The sequence below is a fragment of the Strix aluco genome, chromosome 3 (genome assembly GCF_031877795.1).
Source record: "Strix aluco isolate bStrAlu1 chromosome 3, bStrAlu1.hap1, whole genome shotgun sequence".
Classification (NCBI taxonomy): Eukaryota; Metazoa; Chordata; class Aves; order Strigiformes; family Strigidae; genus Strix; species Strix aluco.
The window spans coordinates 48,930,255-48,946,010 of record NC_133933.1 but is presented as its reverse complement, the minus strand read 5'-3'; the positions used below and the strand labels follow the sequence as shown (position 1 = coordinate 48,946,010).

The window sequence follows — 15,756 nt, the reverse complement described above, 5'->3', positions numbered from 1 at the left end:
TTTCTTGGTTATAACACAACAAAAATTCAGCTAAAAAAAAAAATCAACACTATAGTGAAGTGTCAAAAAGTGTGAGTTTAGGCTTTATTGTTTGTTTGTGAGGTGGTTGTTTTCCCAAAACACTTATTTTTAAAACCCTACAGCTGTATATAAGCTATAAAATTATTTACCTGGTGGTCTCAGTCACCTTTGACAATTTTTTTTGAGTTAGCCAGATTCAAAAACTTGTTCAACCAACCTGCTAAATACCAGGGCCTGTTTAAAAACTTCTATCATCCGTCTAGTCAAAATACTAAGTTCTTTATTTTCTGATCAAGTACTAAATAATGTACTGTTGCGCCTAGGGCCTCCTAAGAGGAATAGTTATGCAATTTAACACTCAAGTTTTAAGTGATTCTATCTCTACTTCCTAGCCAAAACAAAGGCAGGATAATGAAAGTTAGCATTCATTTCATTAACCAGTCAACAGGAAAACACTGAGGTTCTATTTAAATTTCAGCCAGCCTGGAACAACTGATGAGCCCCTTAAATAACTGTATCAGACATCTGTAAATAGGAAACAGGTTTGTGAGCTGGTGAGAACTAAACAGGGATAGAGCCTGAAAGGCATCACCCAATCTAAAATAAAAACCTTGTATGGTTAGTGACACATGTGGGAGGCATTTCTCAGGAAAGTCTCAATGCAGGCATACCTTGCCATCCCCAGCAACATCACTGTCAGCAGTACAGTACAGGTATGCGTGTGTAAAGACAGAGAAGAGCAATAGCATAGATGTACACAAACAATCTTGATACTACTTAGCTTGCACAGAGCTAGCAGTAGACTGCAAATGCACCAAAAAATACCCAAAGTTCTCTTCTATAGAGCTCTCTGTTGAAGCCTGACTGGTAATCGTAACAAATCTACTCAGTTTCAGCTTTGTTTAGACATTTCTATGCTGCCATCACTATTGGATGTACCTTATCCAGCATTTTTCACATCTGTCATAACCCTTGGGAACACTGGAAGCTGCTCACCAGCTTCATTTGTTTGTATGACTCAAGCTTGAAAAACCAGCAAGAGAGGTCTCCATTTATTCCAAAAAGTGTACAGTGGAATATTCTACCTATACACAAATCTGGAAAGTGTCACTACTGGTCTTTAGCCTGATACTGTTTTTACCTTTAATATCATCTCAACCTGGAAGCTGCCTTACTGGCTTTGCTTGTTTATTTACAGCAAAGATGTAATACTTGGGTCCTCAGTAGAGAGGCTGCAAATACCTACCAAATGCCCCCAAGAAATAAAAGCAGTTCTAGCTTTCCTCATGAACAAGACCACAGAAGCTTCATAGGCAGTCACAACAAAACGTAAGGGGGGGATAGCAACTTACACATCTAGGCTTGATCTGAGAGGGAAGTTACTGTAAGCACACAAAGGCAAGAATGAGCTCAGGCTTTCAAAGTCATGACATTAAAGCATTTTCTTTGCCAATGGGTGCATGCCACTTCCTCTCCTCTTCCCAGCAGGTAAGCACAGTAGGAAGAGGAAAGAGCAAACATTTAAGGCCTCCCCAGAAAACTCCCAGGTGTCCTCCTGGATCTTTTAACACCTCCCAGAAAGGTCTCTTTCTACCTTCATGGTGCCTAGCTGCTGCCCCACCCTCTGAATCAGGTGCAGCTCTGCCTGCTTCACCACAAGCATGCTGCAGCCACCAAAAATAAAAGCACTAAGCAGGTTTTTAAAAGTGCCATTCCTCACACAACTGTAAGGATTTTTCCTATAGTCCACAGGCATTTCTGCTATGTAGGACCATAGTGCAAACTCATTCATTGTACAGAAAGTACCAGCAATGTGCAATGAAAACCTTACCTGTGATTTGAGGGCTGAACCGTGTTTCCTTTTGGAACCTCTGTATCTTTACATTGCCTTCCATTTTTTCTTGAGAGCTTTTGTTGAATTACTTCACCTTTATCAAACATAAGGTGCAGACGATAACTGATCACCTTTATTACTGTGAAGAACACTGTCACCAAGCTGCAGTACACAAAAACCGTAACTGCATTTGCTGGAAAAGCCTAGAGAAATAAATAATAAAGGCATAATCATAACAGTTTATTTTGAGAAGATGCTACTAAAATTTTTAAGGTAATTTTCAAACTCTTTATTTCTCATTGTCTATTATTTGTAGCTCTACCAAGTTTTGCAACCACAAGAATTAGTGTATCTTCATATGGTATATTTGAGTTCTGCTCACAGAAAAGGTCTAAGGATTTGTTCAAATTTCAAATCATTTTACAAGATTTCTTCTTCTTTTGATTAGCTGTGGATATTAGTTATTCCTTATCAAAATCAGTAAAATCTCACAACTGAAAGACACTGTAAAACCTCTTAAAATACTGTACTCCCAGGATAATGCAGCTGCAGCCTTTCCTAAATTATGAACTTATAAAAATACAGACTCAAAATGAAATGTTATCTACAAACAGGAAACATCTTCTGAAAAATTCTGTCGTCCTCCCCTGCTTCTCAGTTATGATTTAACAATAAAAATGCTAAAGTTTGATCTCCTTTTTCTAAAACTTCACAACATGTTCCCAAGTACCTTTACCACTGAAGAATTTTAAATAATTGATCAGGACTAGTGAAAACAAATGAATAAAATGCATTTGGAGAGACAGGCTCTTTGAATTCTTTTTCTGAAATTCATAATTGTTAATTTGCAGCTGTGTGATGTTTGCTGATCTGTGATGAGCACCATATTTCTTAGTCATTAATTACAGTTCCAACTACAGTCTGTAAAGTTCCTTCACAGACATGACATACTAATAACATTTTTATATGTAAATACTTCCTTACAGTAAAGGACAAATCATAGCAATGGACACTTGGGTGGGAGTGTTGATCTGCTCAAGGGTAGGGAGGCTCTGCAGAGAGACCTGGGCAGGCTGGAGCGATGGGCTAAGGCCAACTGTAGGAGTTTCAATAAGGCCAAATGCCGGGTGCTGCACTTGGGCCACAACAACCCCCAGCAGTGCTACAGGCTTGGGGAGGAGTGGCTGGAGAGCTGCCAGTCAGAGAGGGACCTGGGGGTGTTGATTGACAGCCGGATGAACAGGAGCCAGCAGTGTGCCCAGGTGGCCAAGAAGGCCAATGGCATCCTGGCTTGTATCAGAAAGAGCATGGCCAGCAGGGACAGGGAAGGGATCTTGCCCCTGTACTCGGCACTGGTGAGGCCGTACCTCGATTACTGTGTTCAGTTTTGGGCCCCTCACTACAAAAAGGACATTGAATTACTCGAGCATGTCCAGAAAAGGGCAACGAAGCTGGTGAAGGGTCTGGAGCACATGTCGTACGAGGAGCGGCTGAGGGAACTGGGGTTGTTTAGTCTGGAGAAGAGGAGGCTGAGGGGAGACCTCATCGCCCTCTACAACTACCTGAAAGGAGGTTGCAGAGAGCTGGGGATGAGTCTCTTTAACCAAGTCATAAGGGATAGGACAAGAGGGAATGGCCTCAAGTTGCGTCAGGGAAGGTTTAGACTGGATATTAGGAAGCATTTCTTTACAGAGCGGGTTGTTGGGCGTTGGAATGGGCTGCCCAGGGAGGTGGTGGATTCCCCATCCCTGGAGGTGTTTAAGAGTAGAGTTGACATAGCGCTGAGGGATATGCTGTAGTTGGGAACTGTCAGTGTTAGGTTAATGGTTGGACTGGATGATCTTCAAGGTCTTTTCCAACCTAGACAATTCTGTGATTATAATTGAAGGGCCAAAGCCTTTATCATTATAGTCATGGAACACCCTTATATATTGTTGTTACACAGTTTCAGTCTCACAGTGAGTTTAATCTCTTCTCAGGTTTTTGTTTTTTAAACAGAGCATTACTACATCCCCACACAATTTGTAGTGAGGGAAAAAGATTTTCAATGCTCAGGACTTGCTAAAAAACTAATGAAGTTAATTTTTAAGAACAGACTTTACTTTGGGCCCAAGTCTATCATTTTAAGTATCAGTATTGCAGGTCAAGGAGCATTTGGATGTAAAAGATTAGAATTCTTTTCAGATTCATAAACAAATGACAGTGACCACACAGGTGAAGGGAAGGGAGGAACAAGGCACACTTACTTCATCTCTAAAACAAGTCACCACATTTATCTTGATGTTGAAATGAATATGTTGAATCATTTGTGTGTTATTACAAGCAAGTGGGTTGCTATTCTGCTGCTGCTTTCGGCTTAGTGAGACTTCATACCTTCGAGATGTACATGTGAAAATTTTCAGGCAAATCTTTTTTAATGACAATTCTGATTCATATACAAAGAATCTATTACACAGAAGTGGAGAAGCTATTTAGCATGTACGTACTACTAATGATCCCTAATAAGACAGACATTACCTTCTACAAGTTGAGGCTTAGTCTGTTAAGACTACTTTGTGATACTGTGTATATACCAAAAGTAGGCATATTCTTCAGTTTTCTAGTGAATCCGGGCCAGAAAAAAGATCAGTTGGCAAGGCCATGCTCGCAGGGTATAAGGTTTGGTGGATGAGGTTGAAGAATGTGTGGTTTATGACTAATGTATTTACAAAACACGAATTAAAAATGCTTGGTTTCACAAAGAATGATAGCCAAGTATCTGTAATGATTTGTTTAAACGAGAGATTTGTTCACTTTCCAAGGAATCTCTTCAACTATACACTAAAAGGCACAGGCTGACCACTTATTAAGTAACAGCTCAGAATAAGCCACTAGGAAAGAAATGCTCTGTAGGCGATGTTCATAAAGCTTAATAAATATTATATGAATAATGTCAAGAGGACACAACAAAAATAGACTTCCAGTAATGCAGTCTATGCATGCATAGAGCACGCTACAGGAGAGAATCAAAGGAAGCTCCTAGATTTCCAAGTGGAAAAGAGGGCCAGTTTTAGCAGATGCTGAGCACTGCATGTCCTCACCCCTGTCTTGTGACCGGACCTACCGGAGATGTGCCCTGAGACTGCCTGTGATCTCCCTGCCTATCTGCCCAAGATATAGAGCAGTTTCCCCACATATGTGCCTTGCAAACTCACAATCCCAAGCCTGCCTAGGTATAATAAGGCCAGCTCATCCTTAATATTCTGAATCTTGGGGCAAGCTTAGCACAAGCCAGCAGCTTGCTATCTGCCCAAATGAGGAACTAGGAGAAAGATGAAGCTGAGAAGGGAAAGCCCTTGATTTTCTGAATCAGGCCTCTTGCATAAGGGTACAAGTGTCATATGACTGCAGTTGGTGTTCCCAGGTACAGATAGGTGAAAGCTATCAAATCTGCTTGAGCTAAAGAGGAATTAAGTTATAGACCACTGAGGAATTGGATGATAGATTCACTTTTGATGCACCATAGTTATAATTAGCCTGGTTTCCTATGGAAACGAGGTTTTATAATCACACCATGTGCCTGTGTATTCATCCTCTCTCCATCTCCTCTGCCGAATAACTTTTTAATTCTTTGGCTACTTTCAACTAACTTTGAGAGAACGCACCCCACTGGGACAAGGTCACAGCAGCACACCTCCTGCGTTAACAAGAGGAACCCACACAGCTCTCTGGCCTTTTGAACGCTGTCCCAGTGACAGGAAAAGCTTCAGTTGAGCTGACATCTTATTAGAAGCTAAAAAAAAAAACCATCCACAAATACAAATTCATTAGAAAGCAGGCTTCATGACATCCCACAGGTTTCTGTGGAAGCTGCAGCTCTAGCTTTCTTTGCTCTTGCCCAATTAAAAACTCAACCATAATGTACTTTTTGTTTTCCAGTAGCTTCCGTTGTTATACCCCGCACCAGAACAGCGTGGGGTCACAGGCAAAAATGCAGGCTGGTGCGTCCCAAATGTGGCCTTACTTACTACTACAAACACACCAGAGCCGACCTGTCCATGCAGAGAGGACCTTTGCTTGGAGCTTCTGCCTGCCCAGAGACTGCTCCTTGAGAAATGGCCAAATTCTTCTTCACACATTTACTAACATTATACGAGTAGCACAAAGGTAGAGGTGACTGAGGTATATACTTCCTGATATTAAGGTGTGTAACCTTTGAACAAAATACCACACCTTGTAAGTTGGAATGACTGATTAAAGTTGATTAAAGCCAGATGTATCCCACCTGATGCACCTAAAGCAAGACGGTGCTGCACCTGGGCCTTTGTGTACTATAGAAAACAAACGAGGCAATTACCAAATAAATATGCAGCCAGCCACTGTCATGAGGCTTGAATATGAGTGGGAGATATAATATTGGAGCCAAAAATAAATATTTTGATGTTAATTTAGCTGAATGAATAACTATGAGATGTCAACCACACAGAATAAAACATGGGAAAACAGGTAGCAAAAAAGATTCCAGGGATGTACACTCAGTTGTAAGTGTGCATCCTATCACACAATAAATACAGTAAGTATGGTGTAGCTTACCTCTCATTTATAGAGATATATGTATCCTTACTTGTACAGAGAGACAATGTGGGGTAAAGTATGGCTGAACGGGACTGGAAGCAGCTGACACACTGCAAGTTTTATTACAGCCTACCTCTGAGTAATTTACGTGCCCACACCCTTATACTGCACTTCTTACACATTACATCTTCAAATCATGCTGTGATAGGAGAAGTAACAACCCTGTAAGTTCAAGGGCTTCCTGTCCAACAACAGGCAGAAGAACCACTCACTAAGCCATTCTGATGACTCACCAAAATGGGGATGTGCGTTCTCTTGTGGCTTGTAAAATAAGCTATAGTACAAGCATTCCCAAAGTTGCATCTGTATCGTCACTGGTGTTTCACTGGTGCTGCATTCAGCCCAGTGGCTTTGTATAACAATTACCGCTATTTTCATGCAAAAAACGCCTGGGAACCCTGGACTGTTTGGTGGAATAAGACAACTTTAATTCTTAATCTATTATGAGAGTTGACATGGCAAAGTTAGAAGAGATCATTACAATTTTGAAAGTTGATTTTAAAAGCAATGATGGTCCAAATAATATCCAACGTACATTTTTAGTTGTATTTACAACTACAAACATAAATAAGAAAAAGAAGAGATGGAAACACAGATCTGCATTTTCAGGGTGGGGAAGCTAATAACGGAACCATTAGTACCAAAGTAAGCTGTGCTGACAAAGCTAGAGAATGAAAGCGTCGATCCACACGACAAACAACTTGATACTATAAGCTTCCAGACGCTACTGTCAGCGCGTCTCTGCTGAGCCAGTGTGAAAAACCTAAAGACTGCTGGATAAGTTTTGCATTTCATTCAAACCAAACTGTTTCAGAGAGACTTTCTGACTTTTGACAACAGTGTGATTAAGATTATCCCAAGCAAAGGAAAAATTTTAAGAAATAAGTACTCAGATTTTCACTTTGCCATTTCAAGAGATGTCAGTGACTGCTTTAGCTGAATCCAAAACTATTGGTGTCAAGTCTGTAACGTAAATATCATCCCAAACACTACTAACATTATAAATAAAAATCCCCAAAGAAAATCTTTTGTTAAAAAGCAGGTTCAATCTTCAAAGTGGAAAGAATATGTCTTGCACAAAGTTTACAAAGTCCAACCACTTAAAAGCAAGAAAACAAATACTTAAGGAAATCGTTACTCTCAAGCATCCAGCATAATAAATGCATTATTCTTAACGAGGATAAAGAATTCCCATAGCAATACATTAGCTCAAGAACACAAGTCCTGCATTTAACCAGATGATTCATCAGAAAGTCAGCCAGTCTGCAGAAAAGCAAGTTCATCTAGACAGGCAAAGATGAATCGAGAGAGAGTTCAGTAGATAAGTTAGGTTTTCTCCCCTTCCCTTTAAATAACATCCTTTTTTTCACTTTAGCTCTGACCTACAATCTTTGTATCTAGTGTTCTTTTGTGCAACTCCGCATGCATTCTTCCATGCTATTAGTTCAGAAGTTTCCCACAAGGAAATACGCGTTCTTTCAGATACATACTTACACCAACTGGAAAAAAATTAACCTTTGCTTTTTTTTCTTTTTAATCACACATACCACTTTGACAGTCGATCCTACAATATAAGACTCTTGCTAGTTTGCATAGTAAATAGACCCTATCAATCAGAAGAAAGCATATTGTTATCTTGGCTCATTAACTCCATGACCCATGCTTACAAGAATTCACTGCAATCTATGCCACAGAATACAGTATACCAACTGATTTTTAAAAATACAAGATTTGCTTTTCACTGGGATTGCAGAAGGATTTGTAAATGCTCTTTGCTTTTGAAAATCAGGCCAATATCTGACCATGTAGGGCAAAGAGACCTATTTAGAAATTTTACCCAACAAAACAAAAATTTTACAGAACTCGGCTAAGAATTCAGTTGAATTACTGTGAGAACCAAAGGGATAGAAATTGTTTCCAGTGGAGGCAATATTAAGCTACAACTACTGAAGAACACACTAATGAACGGATGCAGTGATCCAGCAAACTATACTTTTAAGCTTCTCTCACACAGTGGGAAAAGAGACAGAAATAGAGCAAAAGTTTCAAGTTTCCAAGGAAAATAATTTTAAAGTCTGGCAAGCAAGTTCTAGTTACTAAAATTATTTATTTGTAATGTTTAAATTCCAGCAAAGGGAGCTGCATGTCATGAAAAGCCATGTGACTCACCAATGATATTCAGCAAGGCATATAAATTACCTGATATTGGGATTTTTCCATTTATTTACCCTTCTCAGCAGGTAAGACTAGAGCAGACTTGAATGAAAAAAGTCTCTAAAAGAGATTTTTTTGGACAAACCTCGCCAGGGTCACAGGGCATTTGCAGAGGCCGGCATCACACCCTTTCCCACGTAACCCTGCCCAGTTGGGTTCACCAGGGATGAGAGGTCCGGCCCCAACCCACACGCCCGGCGTGCCTTACCTATACCCTTTAGACACAAAATCCTCACGTAAAACCCGATATACCTATTTTTTAACACACACACACCCACACCCCCACCCCACCCGCAGAGGTCAGTTCATTCTCCGTTGCGCTCATGCCCTTCCCGCTGCTGCCCCCAGGCTGGGGCCCGCGGCGGGACCCGCCGCTCCCCGCTCAGCCCCCCCGGGCCGCCCCCCCCACCGCTCCGGGCCGGGTCTCACCAGGTGCAGGGCCATGGGCAGCGTCAGCAGGAAGAGCCACAGATAGAGGTGGCAGCTGTTGGTGAAGGCGCCCTGCTCCGGGTCGTGGTACCAGCCCCCGGTCAGCGCCGCCCACACGCCCTGACCCACCACCCGCGCCGCCGGCGACACCATGGCCGCCCCCCCCCGCCGTCGCCGCCGCCAACGCCGCCCCTCAGCCACCCGCCGCCGCCGCCGCCGCCATGCCGGGCGCCCGCGGATTCTCCCATGGTGCCCCGCGACGCCGAGCATCCCGCCCGCCCCACCCCGAGCGCCGCCGCCGCCGCCGGGAAGGCGCCGCCGCCACCCCCCGCCCCGGGCACAGCGAGTGCTCCGCCCGTCCCCGGTGCGCTGCGCTGCGGGGGACGCTGCCCCACTGCAGGGCCGCGGGGGCCGTGCACAGCTGCCGGTAGCGGGCGGCAGCGCACGAAGGCCGCAGGGCGGAGAGAAGCCGAGCCGAGCCGCGGCGGGCTGCGTTGGGGGGGCGCGGAGTTCTGGCGCGGACGTGTCCGTCACCGCGGCGTCCCGCCCCGGGCGGCCCCGAGGTTGGCTCACAGGTGCAAAAAAAGCGCGGCAAAGGGGCAGCACCGGCGTCAGGCAGCTGGGCTGCGCCCCTCAGCGATCACACCCCGCCCCCCCCCCCCCCCCCCCCGTTGTTTTCATGACCGGTCATGAATTTTGGCTAATACATCACGAGTTTCTGAGCTTTGAGCTCTGCCCAGCTTCGGTGCTGACCTTTTTGTGTGGCTCTGAGCTGTATTTTAGTCAGATAGGTGGGGAAATTCTGTAAAAAACATTCGGTTTCTTTCAAGAATGAGTTTAGGGTAAAACAGCATCTGCTTTGCGTTAAAGAATTTCATGGTAGCTGACCTCAAATTAGCAGAGTGAAGAGGTAAGGGGGGGGGGGGGGCAAAGCACAGGTGTGCGAAGCAGCGAAGAGTGGAGCTGAAATGGAGGATGGAGACAAGTGGAAGCCTTGAGCAGGGGTGGCTGAAGGCAGTGAAGGATATGGGACATATCCCTACGGGATGCCCCTGAGGGAAGGGGCGTAAGGCTGAGCCGCGAACGCCTGAGCGTATGCAGTGCTTCCTCCCTCTCACCCTCTACCATCAGAAGATAGCCGTGAACTTCAATTGCATGTCTCTCATCAACCCCTTCTAGGGACCTTCTCACTTGTACAGATTTTTATTGTGGTCAGTTTTGTGAAGGAGGCATGTATGAAATGGAGGCAGCCAAGCAGCTTGCACATTACTTCACCAGATTAACCCTACTTTCATTGCTCCTGACTGCGGCTACAGTTTCATAGACTAAACATGCTGCTCCATTGTGCTTTGTATGGGTTTTTTAGACAAAGGTAAGAGACCAAAGATGCTATTCAACAACAATATTTGTGAGCCAATAAACCACATCTCAGCTCGCTTCCTGCTGTTGCAGGCGATCTGGCCCTGCTGGGTGCTGGTGTTGGCTTGATGGGAGGGATGATACAGCAGTATGAACAAGCGGCTGGGAGCAGGGGAGGAACAGCACCGTTTCCTTCAGCAGCACAGGCACCCTCAGGGAAGCTGTAGCTGCAGGGCTCGAGTACTTTCTTGGTGTGTCCTTGGTAAGCAAGGAAGTCTCTTGATCTGTATGAAGGAGGCACAGTCCCAGCAGTGCTACTCCTGTGCCCTCATCTTACCTAAACCTCTCCCTTGTTGACTGGAAATTTTTTATTTTACTCTTTGTAAATTCTTTTCAAAGATGACAAAGTTCGCTAATACAAATGTAATGATTGAATCGAGTGCAATAGCTAGCTATGAATAGTATTTTTGATGTGTGACATAAACTACTGAAGTTGTTTTCTACACACATACTGGCAAATAAGCTCATTTACACACACAGCTCCCAAAAAGAGAGATGAGTAAACAAAGGTGGAAATGGAAAGCTTCTGCAAAACTGCCTCCTCTTCTGACCTCTAACTCATGTTGGTTATTATTTGGAAGCTGCAGGTAACGCAGGCTTCATTGGAGTGGATATAACATTGGGTCTTATTAGGGTGACTTGTCCGCCCATCACTCAGACCTTTCAACTCTTCCTCATCTTTGGATAATGGTTTTTTTTTTGGCATAACAGTACTTGCAGGAAGGAAAGGTTCCTGTGATTTCCAGCTCAGGATAGATAGATGTTCTGGACACAACGTAGAAGCACAGCACTACACCTACAGCTGCAGGAGTGCCGAAGATGAGAAATGCGACCACTTCTCTCTCTCTCTCGGCGCTGGTGATGGCCTGAGCAGACAGCCCTGCCTGTGGTACGCGGTTCCTCTCCAGGGTAACCCCGCTAGCTGGTGCCATCAGAGAAACGACTGGTGCTCCGCAGGGCCCGCTCCGACATCATTTCCATCCCCAGAACTCCTCTGAACAGCAATTGTATACTGACACCCTAGAGCGCTAGGTGCTGCAGAAACACTGAACAAAGAATAACCCCAGTGTAGCAACTGCTAGTGGGTAAATGGTGCTTCAGAGAGCAAATTTTGGAATAATAGCTCTAAATAAATATTTAAACTTTTCACTGTACTGCAAGCAATACCCTGTCTGACCCAAAACATTCCACACTTAATTAGTTCCTGCAGATTCTTTTAGATAACAGATAAAGTTCAAGGTAGAATTTGTGTGGCAGAATGCTTGTATTACAACATACTTTATGGCTTTTATAATAAGGCAAATATGCAGATAAGGAAAAGGCTTGTAATTATCTCTCTGAATAGCTGCAAGGCAATCTCTTATATTAAAGGAAATGGGAAAAGACTTGATAGACACGCTGGTTTTGCATTCTTTTTGGTTACCATGGTTCAGTAAATGACTTTCTGCATAATTTTATTTTTGCCTTGTGTGTACAACTACAGACAGTTTAGACTGTGTGATAAACAAGAACTTACAATTTTTGGATACTGTCATTTTTTCTTTATGTTGGAACCTTAGCCCTGTGATATCCAGCTGCAAATCTTGTGTTTATGTAGGGATGTACAGTGCTCCGGAGGGGGGTTTTGGGGGGAGCAGTCGAGGCGTTCATCACACCAGGTTGTTCCACCCAGCAGCGACGTCCGCCACCTTCCCCAAGCTTTTTCTATCCCCCTCGGGCCTTCTGCCGGCGGCCGACCTGCCGGGGCCGAGTCCGCTGTGTCCCGCGCTCCCGCCGAGCAGAGGCTGCGTCCCCGGCCCACACACTTCCAGTGAAACTACTGCAGGTTAGAGACGAATACGATTTTTCCAGCTGAAACCAGGAAAACCTTTATTCAGAAATAGCACACACACAGCATTTGCGATTCCCAGGCAGCCTCCTAACTAAGGCGTTGTGTGACCGCGCCCCGCAGCGCCGGGACCCTCAGCCCGTGCGCAGACGGGGCAGCGAGCACGGGAGAGCGACGTGAACGCTGGAGGCGGGTGGGAAAGGAAACACGAACCGGGGAACTTCGGTTTCTTCAGAAGCCGCCTGGGCTTTATTCTGGTGAAGTCTCAACACCGCACAACGGAGGAAAGAGGAAGCTGCCGGCGGAGGCACCAACCCTCGACCTGCTCTGCCGCCCCGAGGGACAAAGCGGGCCGGGGCGGGCACCTGAGGGCGACCTGCACCGAGACAACGCTACCACCTCACCGAGCGCCGGGGGCCACGGGCTTCCCCAGGAGCCTCTCCCCGGCTCCGCGCAGGGCCAGGACGGGCCACTGCTGCCAGCGGCGAGGTGGCCCGGCGGTGCCGTTACACCGTCCGTGTGCGTGTGTCCGTGCCCTCCTCCCCGGGCCGGGCGGGACCGTTGCGATCGCCTCAGCCGCGCGCGCGGCTGCCGGAGCCTGCCAGTCTGCGCGCGTGGGAGGGCGGGCGCGGGCACCTGCCTGCCTCCGCACCCGCCTGCTCCCCCCGCCCCCGCCTCGGGCCCGCACCCCCACGTGACGGCCGGCGGCCAATCCCCGGGGGCTCAGGCGCGGGAGGCGGGAGGGAGGTCGCGGAGCACCGCACGCCCCTCCCCGCCTTCTCCGCGCGCGCTTGCGCCCTACCTGCCGGAGCCCGGCGGCGGCGGCCGGGCCGGGCCGGGCTGGGCCGGCCCCGCCCCTTCCCCGACCCCGCCCCGCCCCTTCCCCCTGCCCGGCGCCCCCGCCCCTCCCCCTCCCGCGGCTCCCGCTCGGCGGCGGCGGCAGGTGAGGATGCGGCTGGGCGGGCGCCCCCGTGTCGGCGGCGCTGGCGGTCGTTGGGGCTGAGGTCGCTGCCATGGCTCTGTCGGGCGCCGGGGCGGCGGCTGCCGCCGGCGGGGGTCCGTGCCCGCTGTGGACGGCGCTGTACGACTACGAGGCGAGCGGCGAGGACGAGCTGAGCCTGCGGCGGGGGGACGTGGTGGAGGTGCTGTCGCAGGACGCGGCCGTGTCCGGCGACGACGGCTGGTGGGCGGGGAAGATCCGCCACCGCCTCGGCATCTTCCCCGCCAACTACGTGACCCGCCAGCCCCGCGGCGGGGCGGCGGCGGCGGCGGGGTCCGGCGGCAGCGACGGGCGGGGGGACCCCGCGGGGAGCCTGACGGAGATCGACTTCCAGCACCTGGAGCTGCAGGAGATCATCGGCGTGGGGGGCTTCGGGAAGGTGTACCGGGCCACCTGGCGGGGCCGCGAGGTGGCCGTGAAGGCGGCGCGGCAGGACCCCGACGAGGACATCACGGCCACGGCGGAGAGCGTGCGACAGGAGGCCAAGCTCTTCTCTATGCTGAGGCACCCCAACATCATCGCCCTGCACGGGGTCTGCCTGCGGGAGCCCAACCTCTGCCTCGTCATGGAGTTCGCCCGCGGCGGCTCCCTCAACAGGGCCCTGGCCGCCGCCGCCTCCCCCGGGGCCGGGGCCGCCCGCGGGGGCCGCCGCATCCCCCCGCACATCCTGGTGAACTGGGCGGTGCAGATCGCCCGCGGCATGCTCTACCTGCACGACGAGGCCATCGTCCCCATCCTGCACCGGGACCTCAAGTCGAGCAACAGTGAGTCCCCGCCGGGGAACGGGGTGGGGAGGGGAGAGGGGGTGATGAAGAGGGGCCTTCGGGCCGCCGCGGGCGGCGGAGGCGACAGCGAGGGGGTCCCCGTCCCGCGGCCGGTCTGCAGCGCGGCGCCGGGCCCGGCTCGGGCTGCCCGCCCGGGGGCCGGTCGGGCCCGGCGGGGGCAGTTGCCGTGGCGGCGGCTCGCTGCGGAGACGGGCGGACGGGCCTGGACGGACACGGTCCGGGGGTCCCGTCTCACCGGGAGATGGGTGTCGCAACGTGGGTGGCTGGGACACTTGCTACCAGCAGCGGGGGCCGGCGGCAGGTTGGTTGCCGTGGGTGTGAGCCGGTCACCGACTTCTTGTGGGGAGGTTTACCTGCGACGCAGGCAGAGCGAAGTCCTGCCCTTTCTGGCGGGAGCTCGCGTAAAAGCGAAGCGGGATGAAATCCTGTGCACAACCACAAGTCTTCTTTCATTCTGATACGTTGTGTAGCCCTAGCTTTTTAAAAGTTACAGTAAACCAAGCCTTGTAAAGGAAAAGTTTAATGAGGGTATCACTTCTGTTTCACTGCCAGCCAGCCCTAGGTGTTTCTGTTTTTCATTGCATGCATTCAGCATTGCTAAAGTTCCTCCGCTTAGCGAACTTTGAGACAGAAAAGACAGTAGCTTAAAAACAGTAGAAACTCTTGTGTAGTTGCCAGATTCGCTTTCAGCCGTTGGCATGGACAAAAGCACCTGAAAGAGCAAGGGAGTTGCTCAATTGTGCTTAATGGATTCTTGGTCCATCTGTCGATAGGAGAGCATCTAAGATTTTGGCAGTTGTGTTGTTGGAAGGCTGCCTTACTAGAATAGAGGCGTTTATGACTTGCCCTTATAGTTGTGTTTTGAATTGGTGACCTGAAATTGGAAATCTGTGTGCTTCCATAAATGTCTGAAGCCATCTCGACTCTCTTTCCTTTTTGTTCTGAATGTGCCAAATGTGCAGCAGTCTGTTACTCTTTTTCCAGTTAGGAGTCCTTAAGTAGTGCAGCAGAAATAAAAAAAAGCTTCATTCAAGTTTGAAGCACTTTGTTTAAAAGGCCTTTGCAGCATGTCTTGAAGGTCATCATGCATGGGTTGTTAAGACAAGGCTCAGTCATGGGACTGTTCCTGAGAATACTTTCACTATTTGTTTGATAAAGAAAGGACCTAGCTCAGCTGCATTTGTGGTTCTGTCTGTAGGGCAAGACGATGAACTCTTGGAATGTACCTTTAGGGTCATGCCAGCACCTTAATTTCTAGCAAGTTGTCTGTAGGCAGCTTGTGCCCTCCTAGTTTGTTGCTGTGTGCAGAGTGAGCTGCTGTACCTTGAGTGTTTAGCGGCTTTCCTTAGACAAAGTGGGTTGCTGCACGCTAGCTTCCCAAGTTGACAATGGCAAAGTCCATATCTGAAGTGACTTCGTAACCCTGTGGTTCAGTGTAGCACCTGGAGCTGAGCTGGTTACTGCTGTGAACTGATTACCATTATCATCTCTGTGTATATGGATAATGGCAGAGCATTTTAAAAATATGCTTTTGATTATAACCTCAGCATGTGTGCCTATTCACTGCTTTCATTACTCATGCCTGTTGCACATGCGCTTAACAAGCTACTTA

At 48.1% G+C, this 15,756-nt stretch overlaps 2 protein-coding genes across 3 annotated transcripts in view; one reads left to right on the top strand and one right to left on the bottom strand.

Moving 5' to 3' along the window:
* Positions 1-9,265, bottom strand: part of PCNX2 (pecanex 2) — a 160,742-nt gene extending 151,477 nt beyond the window's left edge. Inside the window, exons 1-2 of the mRNA XM_074818460.1 lie at positions 9,113-9,265; positions 1,853-2,058 (exon numbers count right to left, since the gene is read on the bottom strand). Coding sequence (XP_074674561.1) covers positions 1,853-2,058; positions 9,113-9,265 — 359 coding nt within the window. The remainder of the gene's footprint in view (positions 1-1,852; positions 2,059-9,112) is intronic.
* Positions 9,266-13,326: 4,061 nt separating this feature from the next.
* MAP3K21 (mitogen-activated protein kinase kinase kinase 21) overlaps positions 13,327-15,756 on the top strand; it is a 42,119-nt gene continuing 39,689 nt past the window's right edge. For both annotated transcript variants that reach the window (XM_074818459.1, XM_074818458.1), the window contains exon 1: positions 13,327-14,123. In XM_074818459.1, the coding sequence (XP_074674560.1) occupies positions 13,373-14,123 (751 nt within the window). In that variant the 5' untranslated portion in view covers positions 13,327-13,372. The remainder of the gene's footprint in view (positions 14,124-15,756) is intronic.